This window comes from Diospyros lotus, chromosome 13, assembly GCF_014633365.1.
Source record: "Diospyros lotus cultivar Yz01 chromosome 13, ASM1463336v1, whole genome shotgun sequence".
In the NCBI taxonomy this organism is placed as follows: Eukaryota; Viridiplantae; Streptophyta; class Magnoliopsida; order Ericales; family Ebenaceae; genus Diospyros; species Diospyros lotus.
In genome coordinates this window covers 33364596-33387175 of record NC_068350.1, presented here as the reverse complement: position 1 = coordinate 33387175, position 22580 = coordinate 33364596, and the positions used below count along the sequence as shown (strand labels likewise).

General features: G+C 38.0%; 1 protein-coding gene across 5 annotated transcripts in view; it reads left to right on the top strand.

The window, feature by feature from the left end:
* Window positions 1-22580, top strand: part of LOC127788996 (probable vacuolar amino acid transporter YPQ3) — a 56384-nt gene that overhangs the window by 29280 nt on the left and 4524 nt on the right. For 4 of the 5 annotated variants that reach the window (XM_052317719.1, XM_052317718.1, XM_052317717.1 and 1 more), the window contains exons 7-13: window positions 1490-1658; window positions 1765-1881; window positions 2913-3032; window positions 3366-3386; window positions 3692-3750; window positions 7927-8017; window positions 8205-8317. In XM_052317719.1, the coding sequence (XP_052173679.1) occupies window positions 1490-1658; window positions 1765-1881; window positions 2913-3032; window positions 3366-3386; window positions 3692-3750; window positions 7927-8017; window positions 8205-8267 (640 nt within the window). In that variant the 3' untranslated portion in view covers window positions 8268-8317. The remainder of the gene's footprint in view (window positions 1-1489; window positions 1659-1764; window positions 1882-2912; window positions 3033-3365; window positions 3387-3691; window positions 3751-7926; window positions 8018-8204; window positions 8318-22580) is intronic. The other variant, XM_052317721.1, reaches the window with a different exon arrangement.

Here is a 22580-nt window from a genome sequence, read left to right as displayed (position 1 = left end):
TGGGAGGAAATCTATTTTCTTGGAAAAGTAAGAAATAAAATGTAATAGCTAGATCTAGTGTAGAGGCAGAGTATCGGGCTATGGCTAATGCAACTTGTGAGCTCATCTGACTTAAACAATTCCTGTAGGAACTCAAGTTTTGTGAAGTGTCCCCCATGAAGCTTGTTTGTGATAATCAGGTTACCTTACATATTGCTTCCAATCCAATGTTCCATGAGCGGACTAAGCATATTGAAATCTACTGTCACTTTATTAGAAAAAAGCTGGTTGAAGTTATTATTGTTATAGAGTTTGTTAACTCCAATAATCAACTTGCAAATGTCTTCACCAAGTCTCTAAATTGTCCTCGAGTGGAATATATTTGTAGCAAACTTGGTGCATATGATATCTATGCTCCAGCTTGAGGGGTAGTGTTAGAATTATTAGTATAATTGTATATATTGTAATTATTGTATGTGTGTGTTTTATTTGTAATTAGATTAAGCCCGTAGGTGTTTAAGGCCCATTATGCCTATTAGAAATAACAAACTAAGAGAGGCTAATCTCTTAGGTTTTTCTCTCATAATTATTTTCTCATAAAAATAATAATATAAAAGATAAAATTAACCCTCAATCTATTATCTAACAACTTAAAATTTTAGAAGAGACGGTAGTTAGTTATTCAACATGCTATCAAAGTAGGCAAAGGTCATGGGTTCAATCCTCACTGCCAACTCAATATTTAAATTGTTGCACATTGTTGGACCAGTTGCACAGTGAAGTTTGGCCACACGTGAGAGAGTGTGTTGAGAGTTAAACAATAATATAAAAGATAAAGTTAACCCTTTATCTAACAGCTTAAGTTTTTAGATGAGATGGTGGTTAGCTATTCACCACTTGAATGTTTCATGTGTCACGTTGATATTTTACATCAAAAGTTACTATGACAACTATAACCATTTTATATAATTGTAATCCAACAAAATCTCTTTCTTCTGTATCTTTTTAGAATTCCTTTATGAAGTCCATGGATGAAATCTGCAGAAGCATTTGTGTTATTACAATTCTTTAACTTTGTTTGTTATCATTATTTAACACTTCTTTTTTGCTTTGAGCTGGCTTCTTTTTGAGTTGTTGTATATGTGCATTTTTCAACATGTTTTTCATTATAGATTCTTGTTCTTATTCATTCATTTTTCCCCATTTCTTTAGTAAAATTTCTGGCAGATGGGATAAAAGTGTGAAGGACTCAAATTCAGTTGAGGGTTACATGCATCAACATTTTGTTTGAACATTGTAATTAGATGAATGTCTATTCGATTATGCTCAATTTAATCAATTGGCATAGTCTATTAGAGAATTTAACATAATTTTAGCTGGCGGCAAGAATTTTGATAATGTTCTTTGAGAATGTTAGATGATATTTAGAATAAATATGTTCACAGGATATTTGTCTTGGAGATGTAAACTAGCACGTCAAGTGAAAGTATTTTGTTTTTGAATCTAATAGGTCAGCCAGATCTCTTTCAAGGAGTCATACTCCTACAGTTGGATCATTTTTGGCACAGCGAAGAACTCCAACAGCATTTGATCTTCGGAATTCTCTAGAAGAGCCCTTGCTTGGTGGAAATACATCTACCCAGTCTACACCTCCAATTGCCAAAAACATGCTGTGTGTGGTGAGTTGCATGCAACTATTTCTGAGGATGTTCATCTCTCAAAACATAATTCTTTTTAGTATTACTGTTGTCGTGGAAATTAATCTTTTGACTGTTTTGTGTAAAGTTCTCTGCTGCCATGTTTGTTATTGGCACTTTGAATGTGCACCTCAAAGAAAGCAATGGGCTTAAGATGGCCTTTGAAAAGCCCATTGTAATACGAGTGGGAAGAAAGCTTTTGCAGGTAAACATTGCAAGTTTGATTTTCTTGGTAATTGTAAATACGTAAAATGTCAGTCTGAAAGCAACATGGTCTATTCTGTTCAAAAATGTTTCTGGTTTATTATCTGAAAGATGAGGAGATTATTAAGGATGTTATACATGTAATTAAGACAAGATGGTGAAAATGGAGAGGGTTTCTGGATTGTTATGCCATTGTAAAATCCCTTTGAATCTAAAAGTTTTGTTATAGGACCAATTCTATTGTATGGGACAAAATGTTGGGTAAAAGCATCAATATATCATCTTATCCTCAAAAAAAAAAAAAAAAAAAAAAAGAGTCTATATGTTCAAAATATGAGCTAACTGAAATGAGGATGTCATGGTAAATATGTGGCTATACTAGAAAAGATAGACTTAGAAATTAGGTTATCCGTAATGTGGTTAGCGTGGCTCCTATTAAGGATAAGATGAGTGAAAGACAGCTAGGATAGTTTGAGCGTGGCAGAAGAAGACTAATAAATGGTAGGGAAGAAGTTGGTAGGGAAAGAGGTAGAGGAAAACCAAGAAAAACTTGGTGGAAAACTCTTAGCCATGACTTGAGCTATGAGCCTTCAGAAGATGTGGTTATAAATAGAAATGATTAGTGAGGTAGAGCCATGTTGTCAACCCCACCAAGTAGAAATAAGGTTCTGTTGTGTTGTTGTGTTACCCTTATTATTTGTTTGAGACAGTGACTCTTGATAATGCTGTATGGAGAAAGATCCTTTAGTTTGGCTTTGATTACAGTTAGTTGAGTATCTCAGTATTTATTTGGCTTTGATTACAGTTGAGTTGCAATTGACCTATTAGTTTCACTACCTGGATGCATGGGGGAAAATTTATTGTTCCTAGGATAAACTGCTGTCTTGAACCATTGCTGGTTAGCTCAACCTCAATTTCCCCTCTCATCTTGCCTTCCCTGCTAAATTGTACTCAAAAGCGCACAGAAAATTATAAGATCAATACATTGGGAAGCCAATAGTCCTTTGCTGGGTTTGATCACTGGAATTACAGGTAAGCAGTGATTTAATGCAAGACACGGCAGATGCAGGGAGTAGTGCTATAGGGACATATCTCGGTTGGGGAATGGCAGCCATTTACATGGGTGGAAGACTTCCGCAAATTTGCCTAAATGTGAGGATTTCCTTGTCAAATTGATTTTTATTTAGATACTCCAGCTTGAAGTTCTTATTGTTTCCAACAATGACACTGGATATATCTGTACTGGGATTTTTTGTGCTTAATTTTGAGAAAAGAAATTGCTCATTTGTCAATTATGTTTTGGAAAGGAGGACAGGCATATCAGATATAATTTGCCTACTTTTTTATGCTTTTTAATTGCTTGTATTGTTTCTCAAACCTTTAATTGTTGATGATTTATTTCAAACTGAACTATTTATTCTTATATTTAATAGATCAAATCTGTAAACAACTGATGCTAACTTGTGATTGATTCTTGATATGCAGATTAGAAGGGGGAAAGTTGAGGTAAGCATTTCTTCTTTGATGTTGAGTCCCGAAATATATAAGTAAAAAATTAGGAGTTGACAGACAGGTCCATTGCTTTATGGATATAATTCCAGAGCTTAAACCTGTATTTCATTCTGCCCTTCATTATGGGGACTACATCATCCTCTCCTAGTAAAGTCTGAGGGAAAAGGTTTTTGGTCATATAACGGCTCTATTTTGGGAGTATTCTTTTGTGCGTGGATGCATTTTCAGCATGTATCTATCCACTTAAATCAGTTGCACTTTGTCTTTATTATTTATATAAATTTTCTCTTCATATGCAGGGGCTTAATCCATTAATGTTTGTGTTTGCTCTGGTTGGGAATACAACTTATGTAGCAAGGTGAAATGAATGACAGCTGCATTTCTTTAAAAGTTTCTACTTATATTGCTAATTTAGTTCACCTTTCCTTTCATTGTGCCTCTTATTTATGTATTTACTTTATTATATACTGTTATGGGTAAAATGTGGGTTGGCGTTTCATGGTCTAGTGGTAGGCAGCCCATGTAGATTGAAGTCACCTCTTATCAATACAAATGGGTTACTATTCCAAAAGAATACAAATCCGAGGTGTTAAATTTGGCAAAGGCAAGATTTGATCCCATGCTATTGGTATGATTATCCAGAGAGTTTTTCATTTGTGTCATTGGAACCTTTCATATTTTATTTTGGGTCGAATAGACTAATATATTATGAATTTAGGGTCAATTTTTAATTTTATCCAGTTTTGACCTTTGATTCAATTTGGCCATCGAACTTTCACTTTTGTTTCAATTTTATCCTTGATCCAGCAAGCGTGTGTCCTACCTTACGTGGTTGCTAATGTGTCCAATAATGGACAAGTCAGCAAAACGATGCCATCTAACCAGCCATGGCCAAAGCTGTTGCCAGCTGCCACGTATGTTGCCGCCATTCGTGTCACGGGCGAGCGTGGGTCGGCGTTGTCAACTAAGGCTTGAAATCAGCTATGCCCATGGGCTTTGTTGTCTTCTCCATCGTGGGTCACTATCATGGTTTTCGTGACTGACTAGCGATGGGACTCGCACACTGTAAATGAGGTCGCCTTCTCCTCGTGGGTTCGCCATGGAGATGATGAAGACTGAAGGAAATTGATGGAGATGGTGTTACTAGCAAACACGGGGCGACGTGAAAGTTACGGATCCGGCCATGGCAGTGGGCGACATTCTAGTGATTGTGGCCATTGCGTCATCATGATCGTGGCCGTTGCGTTGTTGGCCATAGCATTGTCCTCTCAATTGGTTGAATCGTTCAACCTCTGGTCTTCTCCCCTCCTTCTTCTTGTTCAGATCGGCAGCCTCTGTGGCCGCCATTAATGGGAGCAAGCCGGTGACTCTAGCTGTCGACAATGATATTGGTGAGGAAGATGGAGTGGCCAACAACGATTAGATGAAAAGAGAGGTAGAAGGAGGCAACCGATGGCGATGAAGGAGGAAAATAGTGGTGGCGACGCAGGGATGAAGCAAACCCTAGCTGATTTTGGGGAAGAAGGCGGGTCAACCCATTAAGTTGTTGGGTTGACCTAATGGGTCAGATCTGGACTGATTTGACCCAATCCATTTTTAGATCCATGAGCGGATTTGGCTTAGCAAATCCATGATATGACCCAAAAACGGTGTCGTTTTGTTGACGTGTCCATTATTGGACACGTCAACACACCACATTAGCCGCCACGTAAGGTAGGACACACGCTTGCTGGATCAAGGATAAAATTGAAACAAAAGTGAAAGTTCGATGACAAAATTGAAGCAAAGATCAAAACTAGATAAAATTGAAAATTGACCCTAAGTTCAGGATATATTAGTCTATTCGGCCTTTTATTTTGCTATAGAATAATAAATCTTGATGGCACAAATGGCAAGGTTCTACTGGTACATGAAATGTTTGTGTTGAGAGTAAAAAATAATAATTTAAAATATAAAGTTAATCCACTATTTACCAACTTAAGCTTTTAGGCTATCTCCAACAAGCTTTCCTATCCCAATCCCTATTATATTATAAACAATTCATTCCCTATTCTAATTTTGTCTCAAAAATTGTGTCTGCTCCAACAACACTCCCTATTCTTTTCTCTATTTAACTCCCTATTTCATTTATTTATTAATAAACTTCAATTTTATTTATTTTACCTTACATATAATTTTCACCACATATTATTAATAATCAAATACACAAAATAATCAGATACACACATATACATAATCAATAATCAGATACACATATTCAAAAAATAATAAATAAAAAATTCACAAAATTATCAAAAAAAATTAATAAATCAAATACACACACACAAAATAATAAATAAAAAATTCAGGAAAAAATCACAACCCACTTGTTCTTGTTGTACCCGATCATGGAGTCGTCGTAGCCATTATGCAAGCCGCCAGTCATTCATGGAGTCGCCGCAGTTGGTTATTCCACTGGTTGCAGCTGTCGGTTGTTCCGCTAGTCGTCGCAACCTCTGTTGGTTGCTACAACCGCCGGATCTAGCAGTCAATTTGTCTTCCACTGCCCTTGCACCTTTCTTCTCCAACCGATCCTTCTCTTCTCTGGCCAATGTCGTCCTTTTTCGGCATTGATGGCCGTTGTTAGGGGGGGCGAGGGGGAAGAAATGGCGATGTTGAACTTGAAGATTTCGATTGCCACAGTTAGAGACCCATTTTAGCTTCGCCAGAAATTTAGCGAATCAATTTGGCGATGGCAAGGGCTGTTGGAGCATGATTTTGGGGTTGGTTCCCTAAATTTTGGCGATGGCGATCGGTTTAGGGAGTTGTTGGAGATAACCTTAGATAAGATGGTGGTTAACAATTTAGCATGGTATTAGAGCAAGTGAAGGTCTTGATTTTAAACCTCACCACCAACTCGATATTTAAGTAGCTCCCTTTCTTTGGACCAATTATGCAACAAAGTCTGGCCACACGTGACAGGGCACGTTGAGACTAAAAATAATAGTGTAAAATATAAGTTAACCCTCTATCTACTAATTTAAACTTTTAGCTGAGATAATGATTAATAATTCAACAATTTGAAACTTCAACCCCCATAAAGATAAGTAGTGACGTGGCCATAGACATGCTTGGATAATATACCTGCATATTTATGTAGTTTAGTCCCTTCTTACAATTTTGCATATCAAGCGTAGGAATTTGGAAAACTTGAAGGAATATTGTAATGATTATGTAAATATGAGTAGAGACTGAGTTATTTAGCTTTTGAAAATGAAAAAAAGATGTATTTTAGTAATGCCCATGGATACCTGACATTATTACTAAACACACCCACCTTTCTCCCTAGAGAAACAAAGTAAAAAAAAAAAATGTTCAAGGCACAGAGATGAATCTCTTCTATTATTTCCTAAAGTTTCCACTCATTGTTCTTGAGAAGGACAAAGTGCTAGTAATTCCTCTTCTCATGTGTTCTTCCCTTTCCTCCTTTTTGTCTCTTTCTTTCAACCCGATGTTGTAGGGATAAACAACAATAGCACAACAAACCTTTATCCCATTATGTGGGGTTGGATACATGAGTTCTAGATTTCCATTCACTTATATCCATTGCAATATCTTCTGTAAGGCCCATAGATTTGGTATCAAATCTATCTGTCTCCCACTAAGTTTTTTTGGTCTTCCTCTACCAACTTAAGGAGATTGTGTTAGGTAGCCAACAACTGGTGTAAAACTTGTCAAATCAAATAAAACAAACATGATTCTAGACAAATGAAAAGCCGATATTGCAGCGATAGTGATGAGAAATTAGGATTATTAAATTTTAATGTTTGATATTAGGGTTTAGGTTTTATTTGGATTTTATTTAAATTTTAGATTTTATCTATTATTTATTTTGTTGTCATAATTATAACTATGGTACTTATCTTTTAGTTGGGATTTCAGCCCATGAATAGGCTTACAACGTAACCAAAGATTAAGCTTTTGGTTGACATTGAATACAAATTAATGATTTCCCCTCTCAGAAATTTCTCAGGTCTTCTTGTATACCTAAACGTCTTCTTCTCCTCTTTTATTCCAAAATTCTTATTGTCTTCTTCTATCTCTTATGTTCCACATGTGATAGCCTTCAAACAATGTTTTTTAGGATGATTGCCTTCTCTTATTCCATTTTTTCTCTAGTGAAGACTACAAAGACATTGTTACCCATCATAAATCTTCTAGACCTTTTATTCTTTGTTCTCTGCTCCTTGTTAGTGCAAACTTATACCATTTTGATCTGGGGAGGCTGATATGGTAGCCCATCTATGGTTAATGCTGCTATGTTGCCAGATCATGTAGTCTAACAACACAGTTAAATTCATGACATTTAAACCACGTGGGATTATTGTAATGTCAATTGTTTATATTTAAAAAAAATTATTTCATAAGAAGATAGTTTGTAGTATCTCAATTCAGTTTTTTTTTTTTTTTCAAGTTATACATTTCTAGTTTTCCTGGTTATCATATGTTTCTCTTATTCAGGTTCTTATGATAACCATGTGTTTTATATCTGCAGCATACTTGTGAGCAGCTTGGATTGGGCAAAAATTAGGGCAAATCTACCATGGCTTGTAGATGCTGGAGGATGTGTGATTCTTGATACTTTTGTATCCTTCTACAAGTATAATTATGCAACAGTGATTTTCTAATCATGTTAGGATGTTAAGCAAAAGGCTCTAGGTTTTGTGCTAGTGTTCAAATGAGTCTACCTTATGCATAATTTACAGGAATATCTCATGATGCCAAGGGAAATTTACATCTCTCATTTTCTGCAGAACCTTAATTTCTGTCTAGATACTAATTCAGTTCATCTATTTCCGGTATCGAACACATCAAGATGCCATGGTTAAGCTATAAAACTCAGGCTATTCCTGAATACTGTGATGATGAAGCAGATTGCTTCAAAGGTCTCTCTCTCTCTCTCTCCCCCCTCCCTCCCTCCCACAATCCAACTCCCCCCCCCCCCCCCCCCCTCCCTGACCCCAGGGTGTGTTTTGACATTTTTATCTCTTGAGATGGTTTGGTTTTTGCTAGTGCGATATGTTGTCTACATCTCTGTATGCATCTTTGAGCAAGGCTCTTGGAATCTTTCTTGACTTCTTCTGGTGCTTCCTGATTTTAATCACTTGAAATCACATTTCCAACTCTTGTCATAATTATCACATGCAGTCTCTGAGAAATCACGTGAAGAATAGTTGAAAAGTATTGTTCACCTTGATGTTAGTACAAGTTCATAAATTAACAAAATAACCTACTAATGATGCGAACAGTTAAGTTTCCACTGCAATATGGGGGCCTGATACACAAATAACTTGAATGGTTTCTTATCACCCTCTGTTGTCTCTTTTCTTTATGTGTGTCTATTAGTCTTCTTTTTATACACATACTCGTTCAGCATGGTCATCAGATCTAGTTCTCTAAAATTCTAGCCACCAAGCGTAGTATTTTTATTTCAATTCCATTATCAAATTCATTTGGGATATGCAACTAATCATGGACTATACCTTCCAATGTAGCTATGTATTCCAAGTGCCACTACTGCCTCCTATGTGAATTGTCATAAATAAAAATGGGTATGTGGGCAGCAATCCAACAGAATAAGGCTATTCTGGGGTTTTCTCTCAATTCTCCCAACCACCTTCTAAGAATGGACCAACATAGAAGGGTAGGTCTCCAAGACTTATCTGAAAAAAGCCTTTGCAAAATCCACAATTACCCTAAATGCCTAATCTTCTTAGAATTCTCTTCTCTATCAAGCTACAACTTTTGTCCTTCTAGGACATCTGATAAAATTGAAACTATATCAAGGAACAACTTACTGATATGGTTAATTATTCTAGTGGCATTAACTGACCTGAAAAATTCGGTACATACCACCCTCACTATCCTTAACATAGAGCAGTTTGGATTTTGATTCCACAAAGCTTCCTTTGAAGCCAGAAGCATAGAACCCTCTCTTCTTATCCATGCTAACAAACCTGTTGGCATTGTAGAGAGGTGATGGAGGACCTAAGACTAGGAATTTGGGATTTTTAGTAAAGTTTACTCTTAACATTTTAGGAAAATCTAAACAAGGCATAAATTAGGAAATTAGAACGTTGGTAATTTAATTGTATTTTCTAATTAGCCTTTCATTTCCTTAATTTTAATTATTTCCTTTTACTAAATGGAATTTAAATAAACATTTTCTTAATGTATTCTCAAAGGCAGTCTTGGATTGATTATTGATTTTTTTTTTTTTTGCTAGGGATTAATTTTTGAATTTATAAGCAAAATTGGGACTAGTTCTTAGTGTTTAGGCTTGAGATTGGTTCCCATTGTCCTTGTGAGTTTTTGTCTGATCATGTTCTACATCAATTGGTACCAAAACAACCTTAAATCCTTGCCTGAGCCCAAGTTATAGCCTAAACTTTCTTCTTTACTTTCTTACCGGGATATTTAACTAAACTAGATTTGGACAGTCATCATTGCCATTCAACCTTAATCCCCTTTATGTTCATTGCCAACTCATAATAGCAACCCAAATGGGTCGGCTGGCCCAACATGGTGTCATTTTTTATTACAAAATAAAAAATAAAGAATAAAAATTGCAAACTTAAAATCTTAAATGTACAAAATTTAAAATAATACCTTGCTGTAAGAATGAACGAAAACCTTGTAGAATTTCATTAACATACAACCCTAGTTATAGGGTTTAGTATTTACAACTTGGGGAGGTTTACAACCACACACATTAGGAAAGTATCCTAAATTGGAATTAGGAAAGGAAACTATCCAAAATAGAATTTAAAAACTTCTAAAAAAACTCAACATTCTAGAACTAGTCATGCTTTCTCTTGAATTTCACACAGGAATCAACACTCTCTGTCAAGCTGGTGAATGAATATCAATCATTCCCAGCTTGCATGTTAGGCCTTCAAATCTTCTAATAGCCAACCCTTTTGTTAGAAGATCAACCACTTATTTCTCAGATGGAACATGGGGTATTTGAATCATACATTTCTCAAGCTTCTCCTTTATAAAATGATAGTCAATCTCAATGTGCTTAGTCCTATCATGCTGCACAGGATTATGAGCAATGCTTATGGCTGATTGGTTATCACAAAATAACCTAATTGGCCCACTAATAGAAAATTCTAAATCTTCTAGAATAATTCTTAACCATAGCAATTCACATAGACCGAGTGCCATAGCCATGAATTTAGCTTCAGCACTTGACCTTGCCACTATACCTTGCTTCTTACTTTGCCAAGAGACCAAGTTTCCACCTAAAAACACACAATATCCAGTAGTAGACCTTTTATCAATTAAAGATCCAGCATAATCTGCATTTGTATAGCCTTGTATGTCCAAAGTACCATCTGATTTGAACAAAATTTCTTTGCTTGGGGTTTTTTTTTAAATAGCACATTATTGTTAAAAATTGTCAAGATCAATGAAAGCAGTGCACTTGAGGGCCAATGAAGAATTAAATAGGAGTTTATATCTCAATCTATAATTAGTGATAGTTTTTTTGGGGAGGGGGGGGGGGGGGGGAGGGGTTAAACTATAAATATGTTTATGTCTTCATTGGGATATTTGCCTACTCTATAAATAGAGGGCATGGGGTGTGTGTGCGACATAATTCATTCTCATTCTCTATGTTCAAAGTGCAGTGTGTGAGAGGAAAGACTTGTGTCCAAGAAAGTTCTTTGTAATCTCCAAGAAGATTGTACTCTAGTGGGATAGAGAGGAAAGAGAGTGATCAATCATCTTCTTATTTCTATTGTTATTGAGAGCAATTTCATTATGAGAGAAAGGCCATAAAGGTAGCTTTGTAATCTTCTGGAATAAGGGATTGTTGTACTTGGGTATAGAAAGAGAAGGGTTGTCATTGTACTGATTAGTTTAATCAATAAAGAAAGATTGCTCTATGGGGATTTTGGACGTTGGATGGCGGGTTGCAACTGGTGCAATCCAAACTAGGATAGATCGCTTGTTTCTTCTTATGGTTTGATTGTTTCATTTCTGTTTTCATTCCTTTAAATTATGTTCTTGTTTTTCAGTTTATTATTTCTATTGTTTGGTTTTGATTTCGGGTTGAAGAGTGGCTGAATTCTTGTCTAATAAAACTGATCCAGTGACCCTAGGATTAACAAATATCCTTCTTACAGCATGCATATGATCCTCAGTAGGATTATGCATAAATTGGCTTACTAAGCTCATTGCATAGGCAATATCTGGCCTGGTGTGTGACAAGTAAATTAACCAACCTACCAACCTTTGATACCTCCCTTTGTCCACAAGTTGACTGCTGGCATCTCCTCCCAATTTAGTATTAGGTTCCACTGGAGTGCAAACTCCTTTTTGTTAGAGTTATGCCCCATAAGCCAATTATATTTTTATGTAATTGATCATACTTTACATTGGGATTCTTTATCTTCAATTGTTATTGCAAGGCATTATGTTTTATTTGTCATTGATGGTTGTCATCATTATTTATTGCGATCCATACTTGACAAAGTCCATAGATCAAATAGGCTCATGGAATATGGTCGTGCATAGAGATTACGATCATGAAACATGTTCCTTATAAGCCTTGATCTTAAATGTTCCCAATCATAGAGTTATTAGGAATGGACACTAATAACTCGGATAGATTAGCACATATGATGCATGCTCAATCAGGAGAATATCTTGTTTCATGGACATTGGTGTGAGGACACTAGTGCGTATATGTGGGTGCTTATTATAAGAATAAGTACATTGAACTGACCCACTATAGAAATTCCTAATGGTTATTGCTTAATGTCGAATTGGAATTCTTGTGTTGTAATTGTGCAGATTGGTCCTTAGACTTGAGACATCATGGTAGTCTTATATTTGACTGGTTACGCTTTGGTGCTTTTTGGATTCTAATGGAGTTATTGACAAACTATCATTGGGCATGGCCTTATTACATATGAAGGCTTGTGAATGTCGAAATAGGATTCATCACTTATCGTCAAGATGAGAGGATGTCCTATGTATTCCGATGATTTCATAACTAAGGAAATCCTTGGCCAAGGTGAGGTGGAAATCAAAGGTGTTTTGATTTTACCGATCAAATCATAAATCTAGAATGGATACATAGTTATTGAATGATTAGGGTTTCGTCATAAAACCATACCCTAAATTCAATCGGGACATAGATCGATGAAAGGATTTTACTGCACGGTAATTGCAATTGAAAAGGTCCGCATTTTTTCATCATTGGCTAGGTATTCATGGCATGTTGCTAGATGTTAACCATGATATGTAGGGTTTTAGAATCAATTTGATTAATTCTAAAATTATTAATTAAAGAGTTTAATTAAGAAGCCCATGAGATGTGTTAATTAAGAAGCCAATGAGTTTAATTAATCTAATAAGTTGGGCCTTCATATAGCCCAATAGAATTGGCCCTACATCTAGTCTAATGGTGGACCCAAGGGGTCACACACTTAGATCGAACCCATTCCACAATTAAAAAGAGAGTCGGTCCAATGTGATTAAGGGCTGGACCTAAAGTGTTTAGGGTTTTTCCATGGCGTGATTAGGGTTCTTGAACTCTATTTATATGCCACTTAAGAAGTTGGAAATTAAGAAGAAAAATTTCGTATCTCTCAAAAGGCGTCTAGGGTTGCTAGCACGACCAAGGCATTTGTGGAAGGATCAATCGTGTGGACTTACTTGGAGGAGATCGCACTTGCGTCTCTACGGATCGAAATCAAGCTGAATCAAAGCTCTACACAGTTGTGGGTTTCCTAACACTTTTCCTCCTAGCAAACTTGTTTCTTTTAGAAGATCTAGTATATACTTGCATTGGGATAGGAAAAATACTTTCTTTGGACTAGGCCACTTCTATTCCCAAGAAGTATTTAAGTGATCCTAGGTCTTTAATTTCAAAATTCTGAGCTAGTTTGTTCCTTAGAACCTTCTGTTCTTCCATGTCATCCCCTGTAACAATAATGTCATCCACATAGACTAGTAATGCAGTCACCTTTCCCTCTAATGAGTGCTTGAAAAAGAGAGTATGCCCCCCCTGCTTTGATGGTATCCCATGTGCTTCATGGCTTTGGAGAACCTATCAAACTAGGCTCTCGGTGACTACTTGAGGCCATAGAAAGCCTTTTTCAGCTTGCACACTTCATCTGATTTTCCTTTCTTGAAACTTGGTGGTAGTTCCATGAACATCTCCTCTTCTAAATCACCATGAAGAAATGCATTCTTCACATCTAGTTGTTATAGTTGCCATCCATAATAGGTTGCTCAGAATAAGAGGATCCTCACAATGGTTATCTTGGCTACTGGAGTAAAAGTCTCCAAGTAATCAATCCCATACGTTTGGGTGTAGCTCTCAGCTACTAATCGGGCCTTGTACCTTTCCAAAGACCCATTTGCATTATACTTTAACTTAAAAATCCATCTACAACCCACTGGAACCACCCCCTTTGATCTAGGCACCAGAGCCCATGTGTTATTCTTCTCTAATGCTCTCATCTCCTCCAACACGGCTTGCTTCCATTTTTGATCCTTTAAAGCCTCATCCACCGATTTAGGGATGACAATGGTGTCTAGGGAAGTCAGAAAGATTTTATGCCTTTGGGACAGTCTGTGATAGGAGATATAGTTGGCTAGAGGATGCTGAGTGCAACTTCTAACCCCTTTTCTTATGGCAATAGGAATATCCAAATCATTAGGGTTAGAATTAAAAGGGTTTGAGGGATGAATCATTTTAGTACTTGGTTGGGAATCAAATGTTGATCCTTGCTGAGGTTGTAGAATAGGTTGTTGTCTTCTATGGTACACAAAATGAGGGCCTTTGAACCTTATCGAGGATGAAACCTCAGGTTTACCTTTGTTTAGGAATGTGTTTCTCATTGGAAAAAGGTGAGTGATGATCGAAATGATTAGAGATAGGTTCTGATCCAATAAGTTCTGATGTCTCGGGAGGGGAGGGGGGGAACTAAGTTCAAACTAGGAAGGGAACTCCCTTGGTCACCCATCTGCTGATTCTCCTCCTAGGGACTGAGGTGAGAAGAGCCAAAAAATGGTTGAGATTCAACAAATGTCACATACTTAGAAACAAAGAATTTGCTAGTAGAAGGATGATAGCATTTTTAACCTTTTTGGGTAGGTGAATAGCCAAGGAAGGTACATCTAAGAGCCCTAGGATCCAGCTTGTCTCGATTTTGCTTAGGAATGTGAACAAAGGCTACACAACGAAAGACTTTAAGGGGAAGATAATTATGTAGACTAATGTCAGGAAAATGGGATGAAAAACATTGGAAAGGACTTTGATGACTGAGGAGTTTAAAAGGCATTCTATTGATTAGGTAGGTTGTTGTGAGGACTGCCTCTCCCTAGAAATTCTTAGGGACGTGATGATGGTGGAGGAGAGTTCTAATGACATTTAGGAGGTGTCTCATGTTCCTCTCAGCCACTCCATTTTGTTGCGGAATGTTAATGCAGGGAGACTCATGGATAACCCCTTTTTGCTGAAAAAATTGATTCAAGTATTGGTTAAAATAATCCCTTACATTATTAGTCCTAAATTTTTGAATAGGAGAACCAAATTGAGTCAAGATCATTTTATAAAAGTGAGACGAAATTGCACTAATAGCAGCCTTGTCCTTTAGAAAAAACACCCAAGTCATTCTAGTGCAATCATTTATAAAATAGATGAACCATCTAGCCCCAGAAAAATTAGGAATCCTAGATGGCTCCCAAACATTAGAATGAATTAATGCAAAAGAATGAGAAGACATTTTATTGCTAATAGGATAGGAGACTCGATGATGCTTTGAAATTTCACATACATCACAATGCGAAGTCCTAGGACCTAAATGTTTGAACAAATCAATAAACATAGTTTTCAGTAATGGAAAAAAAGGGTGTCCCTGCCAATAGTGGTGAAGCCAGATGTGTGTAAAGGTTGTAGGAGACTAAGATGTGCATGCTAGCTTAGGTTGAGTCCCTTTAGGTAGCAAATTCTTCTTTTTAAAAACATACAACTCATTGCACTCCTCAATAGCACCAATCATCCTCCCCGTGTCCATTTCTTGAAATTCACAAGTATGAGGGGAAAAAATAATATGACAATTGAGAACCTTAGTAAGTTGATGGACTGAAATCAAGTTGGTTGACAGGTTAGGAACATGTAAAACTTGTTTAATAGGAAGAGTAGGGTTAAAAGTGACCATGCCCTAACCCTTTATAGGAATAGATGTCCCATTGGCAATGGTGATCTGTTTAGGAGTTTCAAGTGGCATATAGGTGTAAAAAACAGTGGGATTATGGGACATGTGGTCTGTAGCCCCTAAGTCTAGAATCCATATGTCATCCTTGGTGGTTTTTGAGGCAATAAGAGAATTAGAATGAAAATTGTTACCTTGATGGTTACCTTGTTGGGCAAGGGAGCATGACCCATCTTGGATGGTTTTTAGGAACACCTTAAGTTTGTTGATTTCATCAGCATTTAGTTGGTTGAGCTCAGACAAATTTTGCCTTCTCCATAACCTCTTCTTGTTTGTTGGAAAGGTAGGCTTGATTCCTAGAGGGTAAGTTTTTGAAACCCCCTAATTTTTGCAGCACAACCTCCTTTCCATGCAACTTGAAGCAAGTCTCCCAAGTATGTTTAAGTTTTTTTACAGTAGGAACACCACAAACCTTCTTTCCCTTGTGACTTGGATGACCTTCCCTTGTGACTTGGATGACCCATCAGACTTCCCATGTTGAGGTTTGAACTTTGCTCCTTCTCCCTTATTAGTTAGCATGGTTGACCCTTCAGAACTGGTCTCACCCAGCATGGCTATTCTCCTATTCTCCTCGCTTCAAACAACAAAAAAGACTTCATTGAGAGATGGAAGCTTTTCTCTTCCAAGGACTTGAACCTTAACGTGGTCATACTCGGCATTGAGTCTTGCTAAGAACTCCACAATTCTCTCTCTTTCAAGTATAGAATTAAGGGTGGTTGCATCTTCACCACATACCATTTTAATGTCTTGGTAGTGGTCAAGTTCCAGCCAATACCCATTCATCTTATTGTAATATTTAGTGACTATTAAGGCCCCTTGCTTAGTGCTACTCAATTTCATCTTAATCTCAAAAATTACTGAAGCATCCTGGACTTTAGAGTAAGTATGCCTAACCGTCTCCCAACTGTCTTTAGTAGTGGACAAAAACATACAATTTTTACTAACCTTAGACTGCATAGCATTCCACAGTCATGACATGATCATAGAATATTCTATATCCCAAGCTGGGAATCCAGAATTTGATGCAGTGGGCCCTAGAGCCGTTAAGTGGCTTAGCTTTCCTCTTCTTTTTAGGAAGGTCTTCACCAACTGAGCCCACTGTAGGTAATTTCGTCCATCCAAACAGTAAGATTGGTGCATCCCAGGTAGATCGCCAGTAGGTAGACCTCCCGCTGAATAATCAAATGAATTCGTCTCTCATGAGGTCATAGATAGAGTAATCTCGGAGATTTTAGACATTTTTGGTGAGGTAGATGGAGTAGGATAGTGCAATGAAGGCAGAATAACAAGGAGTTAAGGGCACTAACAGCTGAAGGATGGCAATTGTTGAGTTGTATATTGTTGTGTGTATATTTCTCCTAGGGTTAGCCTTATGCTTTTGTTATGGCTTATGTCATGACCCATGTATTTGTATATATATATAGGTGTAGAACCTATTAGTTAGTAAGGAAAAATACAGAATATATTTTTCTCTCTCTAGTTTCACATGGTATCAGAGCTGCCATTCAAATCCAAACCCTAGATCTATCAACCTCCGGTGACATCTCCTAAAGCACCATTTGTTTCACTAGCCGCACCATCTCCTGCTTCAGTGCCACATCAACACCTAGATCCGGTTGCCACTGCAACCATCTCATTCACCCAAATCTGGTTGCATCCACTTAACTATAAGGTCGTCTCCAATTGCCATCGCCTAGATCCAACCACTGCTGCCGCCGCTGCCGTCGTTGTTACTGCCTGCCCTCGTCGTTGCTTAGTCTCCTTATCGTTGCGCCGCAGTCGCTATCGCCATCTTGCCAGATCTACCTCTTCGTCTCCTTGTCTCACTATATCTGCTTCTTCGTCGCTCAGATCCTGCCACTCTTGTCCAGATCTGATTGTTCCCATTTAGATCAGGTCGCCACTTGCCCAAATTTGATCGTTGCCGCTGCTGTTGCCCAGATCTACCATCGCCTCCAGATCTGGTCGTCAGTCTTTAAATCTGGCCTCTACCATTCAGATCCGGCCTAGCTTTGCTCAGATCCGGCCGCCACCAACCAGATCTGGCCATCAGTCTCCAGATCCGATCGTTAGTCTTCAAATCCGACCTCCACCATTCTGATCCGGCTGTGCTTTGCTTAGATCAGGTAGCATCCGACCAGATCTGGCCGTCAATCTTCAGATCCTGCCATCAGTCTTCAGATTTAGCCATCTTCTTCCTGGTCGACCCCAAATTTCGCTTTTGTTTTCCTTCCAGCACAGCTCTCAAATATCGTGGCCTCTTCTCCAGATCTTGTGCATCACATAGATCTCATGTCGCCGCTACATCGTTGTCTATTGCCGTCACCATCAACCTTCACATTTGACTTAATATGGCAAGTACCAGTAAATCTGCCTCCTTCTCCGGTATCCTGTCTCTCTCTCTAGCCATCGCTACTAAGAAGTTAATGGGTAGTTCCAATTATCTCTCTTGGTCTAAGGCCGTTGAATTGCAGTGTATGGGTCAAGGTTTAAATGATCATCTGACTACTAAGGCTGAGGATGTGCAGACAAAACTGAGTGGAAGAAAGTTGGTGCTCTGTTGTGCAATCTCCTATGGCAATCGATTGATCCCTCTCTTCACCCAATCTATACCAACTATTCCACCTGTTGTGAGTTGTGGAGTCAGGCGAAGACTCTCTATACAAATGACATCCAACGCCTGTATTCGGTAGTGTCTAATCTAATTAATTTAAGACAACAGGGTTTGACTCTTCTCAATTTCCTTGGTTGTATGGCTTATTACAGCTGAATATAACTCCCTTTTACTTGCTAATAAGACTGCTGCAAAGGATCTTGCTTAGAGAGATAAGTTCTTCATGGTCTGTACCCCTACTTCTATTGGTCCTGAGTTTGCTCCTGTTCGTGACTAGATCCTTGTCAGTCCTAACGTCCCTATGATGGATGAAGTATATTCTTGTCTTCTTCGAGTTTCCCCTATTCTTACTGTGATTGCCTCTTCCATAGGTGATAATTCAGTCATGGCTTTGCAAATTCAGAGTCATGGAGCACTAGGAAAAGATCGTGGTGGTAATCGGGGCAAACGCCCCAAGTGTAACTACTGTTAAAAGTGGGGGCATACTAAGGAACAATGTTATAAGCTGCATGGTCTCCTCATGCTAATGTTGCTTTTGTTGATGGATCTCGGTCTGAATCTTCTCATGGACATCCATTAAACTCTTTTACTTCTCACTAGGGCTAACTATGATGAGTATCTAAGGTATAAGACATCCTAGCAATCCTCAGCTACCTCTATCGCCCACTTCGGTGACTCCACTACCTATCTCGCTCGATCATCCTCTTTAGAACCATGGGTCCTAGACTCAAATGCTTCTAACCATATATCTAGTAATCCCTATCTTTTCTCTCATTTTACTAGTTTTGTTTCTTTACCTTCTGTAACTTTGGCCAATGGTTCCAAAGCAGTTGCTGAAGCTATTGACAATACCAAACCCTTACCTTCTCTACCTTTAGATTCTGTCTTTTATCTTCCTCATTGTCCTTTTAATCTTGTATTTGTCAGTAAACTTACGCATGCCTTAAATTGTTCTATCACCTTCGATGACAATTCTGTTACTATCTAGGATTGCGATACGGCATAGATGCTTGGCGTCAGATGTTAGCTGCAAGGTCTCTATCACCTCAACCTTCCTAAATCTCCTGTTACTTGCTTAGTGAGTGAGTCTCCTGCTCATCTCCATAGCCGTTTGGGGCATCCTAGTTTGGCTAAATTTCAGAAGATGGTTCCTAGTCTGTCTACGTTGTTGTCTTTCCATTGTGAGTCTTGTCAGCTTGGGAAATAGTCTAGAACTTCTTTTCCAAAGCGTGTCACTAATCGAGTTATGTCCCCATTTGCTTTAGTTCATACTGATGTCTGGGGTCCTAGTCGTGTCGTGTCTGTTTTAGGTTTTCAATATTTTGTCACGTTCATCGACAATTATTCTTGATACATGTGGTTATATTTAATGAAAAATCGTTCTAAGTTAATTTTAATTTTTAAGTCTTTTTGTGCTGAAGTCAAAACGCAATTTCATACATCTATTCAAGTATTGCGCAGTGACAATGCCCTTGAATATTTTTTTGCCCCCTTTACTACATTTATGTCATCTCAACGGATCTTACATTAGTCATCTTATGCCTATACACCACAACAGAATGAGGTTGCTGAACGTAAAAATAAACATTTGATTGAAACTGCTCGAACCCTTCTTTTACACCATCATGTTCCCCTTCGTTTTTGGGCTAATGCTGTCCTCACTACTTGTTATCTCATTAACAGGATGCCTTCCTCTATTCTTTAGCAAAAAATTCCTCACTCTTTCTTGTTTCCTAATCAACCATTATATGTTCTTCCTCCCCGTGTCTTCGGTTGTACGTGCTTTGTCGGTAACATGTCTCCTTGTTGGGATAAATTGTCTGCTCGATCCGTCAAATGCATTTTTCTTGGTTACTCTTGACTTCAAAAGGATTATAACTGTTACTCTCCTAACACTCGACGCTATTTTCTTTCTGTTGATGTTATATTTTTTGAATCATCCCCTTTCTACCCCTTCTGAGTGTCATCCCATATCCGAGGCCCTCCCTATTCCATCTAGTCCTCATGTTCCTGTTATCCCTGTTCCTTCTTCTACCCCATTACAGGTTTATCATTGGACTTCTCCAACTCAGTCTCATGATGGTCTTAATGATGTTATTGCGCATACTCCAACTTCTCCTGTTACCCCAGTGACTCCTACTGCCTCACATCCTACTCCAGCATCTCCACTTGTTGCGGTCCTACCTCTTGATGATCAATTTCCCATTTCCATTCGGAAAGGTACCCGTCCTACTCGCAATCCTCATCCCATTTATAATTTTTTTAGTTATCACTATCTGTCTTCCCCTTTCAGTGCTTTTCTTTCTTCCCTATCCTCTATTTCTGTTCCCAAGACTGTTAACGAGGCACTTTCTGATCCGGGGTGGCGACAAGCAATGGTAGAAGAGACGACTGCTTTGCATTCCAATGGTACTTGGGATTTGGTTCCCTTACCCCCCAAGGAAATCTCTTGTTGGATGTTGGCGGATCTATACTGTCAAGGTTAGTCCTGAAGGGCAGATTGATCGGCTTAAGGCCCGTTTGGTCACCAAGGGGTACACCCAGATTTATGGTTGACTATGGTGAAACCTTTTCCCCTGTGGCTAAAATGTCTTCTATGCGTTTGTTTCTCTCTATTGCCACTATGCTTCACTGGTCATTGTATCAGTTGGACATTAAAAATGCATTCTAACATAGTGAGATTCAGGAAGAAATTTATATGGAGCAACCTCCTGGGTTTGTTTCTGAGGGGGAGTCTGGTTTGGTTTGTAAACTCCGTTACTCACTATATGGTTTAAAATAGTCTCCGTGAGCCTGGTTTGGTCGCTTCAGTGCTATTATTCAAGAAGTGGGTATGACTCGTAGTGAGACTGGTCATTCGGTTTTCTACACACACACATCACAGGGGAGGTGTATATACTTGGTCGTCTATGTGGATGATATTGTCATTACAGGTGATGGTATTGCTCAGCTGAAGAAACATCTTTTCCATCATTTTCAAACTAAAGACTTGGGGTTACTTAAGTACTTTCCTTGCATCGAAGTTGCTCAATCTAGTTCTGGTATAGTTGTCCTCAACGAAAGTATGTGGTAGACATTATGGAAGAAACTGAGATGCTTGATTTTAAACCTATAGATTCTCCTATGGATCCTAATATAAAGCTTTTACCAGGCGGGGGGAACCTCTTACAAATCTTGGGAGATATCGTAGGTTGGTTGGAAAACTTAATTATCTCACTATCACTCGACTTGACATTTCTTTCTCAGTCAGTGTTTTCAGTCAGTTTTTACAATTTCCTTGTGATAGCCACTGAGATGCAGTTGTCCGGATTCTCAAGTGTATTGAAGAAGCTCTAAGCAAAGGACTATTATATAAGGATAGGAGTCATACTCAGGTAGTTGGATATTTTAACATTGATTGGGCATGTTCTCCATCTAATAGACGATCTACTTCGGGATACTGTGTTTTGGTTGGAGGGAACCTGGTATCTTAGAAAAGTAAAAAGCAAGATGTTGTTGCAAGGTCGAGTGGAGAAGCAGCATATCGTGCTATAGCCTTGGCAACATGTGAATTTATCTGATTAAAACAATTGCTTCAGGAGCTCAAGTTTGGAGAGATATCACATATGAGGTTAATTTGCGATAATCAAGTTGGGTTACATGTTGCCTCCAATCCAGTCTTTCATGAGAGAACCAAACATATCGAGATAGATTGTCACTTCATTCGAGAGAATATTTTATTTGGTTGTATTACCACAGATTTTGTCAATTCAAATGACCAGTTAGCAAATGTCTTTACTAAATCCCTCAGGGATCCTCGAATTAGGTATATTTGTAACAAGTTTGGTGCATATGATATATATGCTCCAGCTTGAGGGGGAGTGTTGAGTTGTATATTGTTGTGCGTGTATATTTCTCCTAGGGTTTTCCTTATGCTTATGTCATGGCTTATGTCATAACCCACGTATTTGTATATAGATAGGTGTAGAACCTATTAGTTAGTAAGAAAAAATACAGAATATATTTTTCTCTCTCTAGTTTCACAGCAATGAAGGCCAGAAAGGAACACAGTGCTGGAATGCAATGAAGGCTGGAACAAATTTAGAAGCAAGGCTCTGATACCATGTAAGAATGAACGGAAACCTTGTAGAATTTCATTAACATACAACCCTAGTTATAGGGTTGAGTATTTTCAACTTAGGGAAGTTTACAACAACACACATTAGGAAAGTATCCTAAACTAGAATTAGGAAACTATCCAAAACAGAATTTAGAAACTTCTAAAAAACTTAACATTCTAGAAGTAGTTGTGGACGGCTG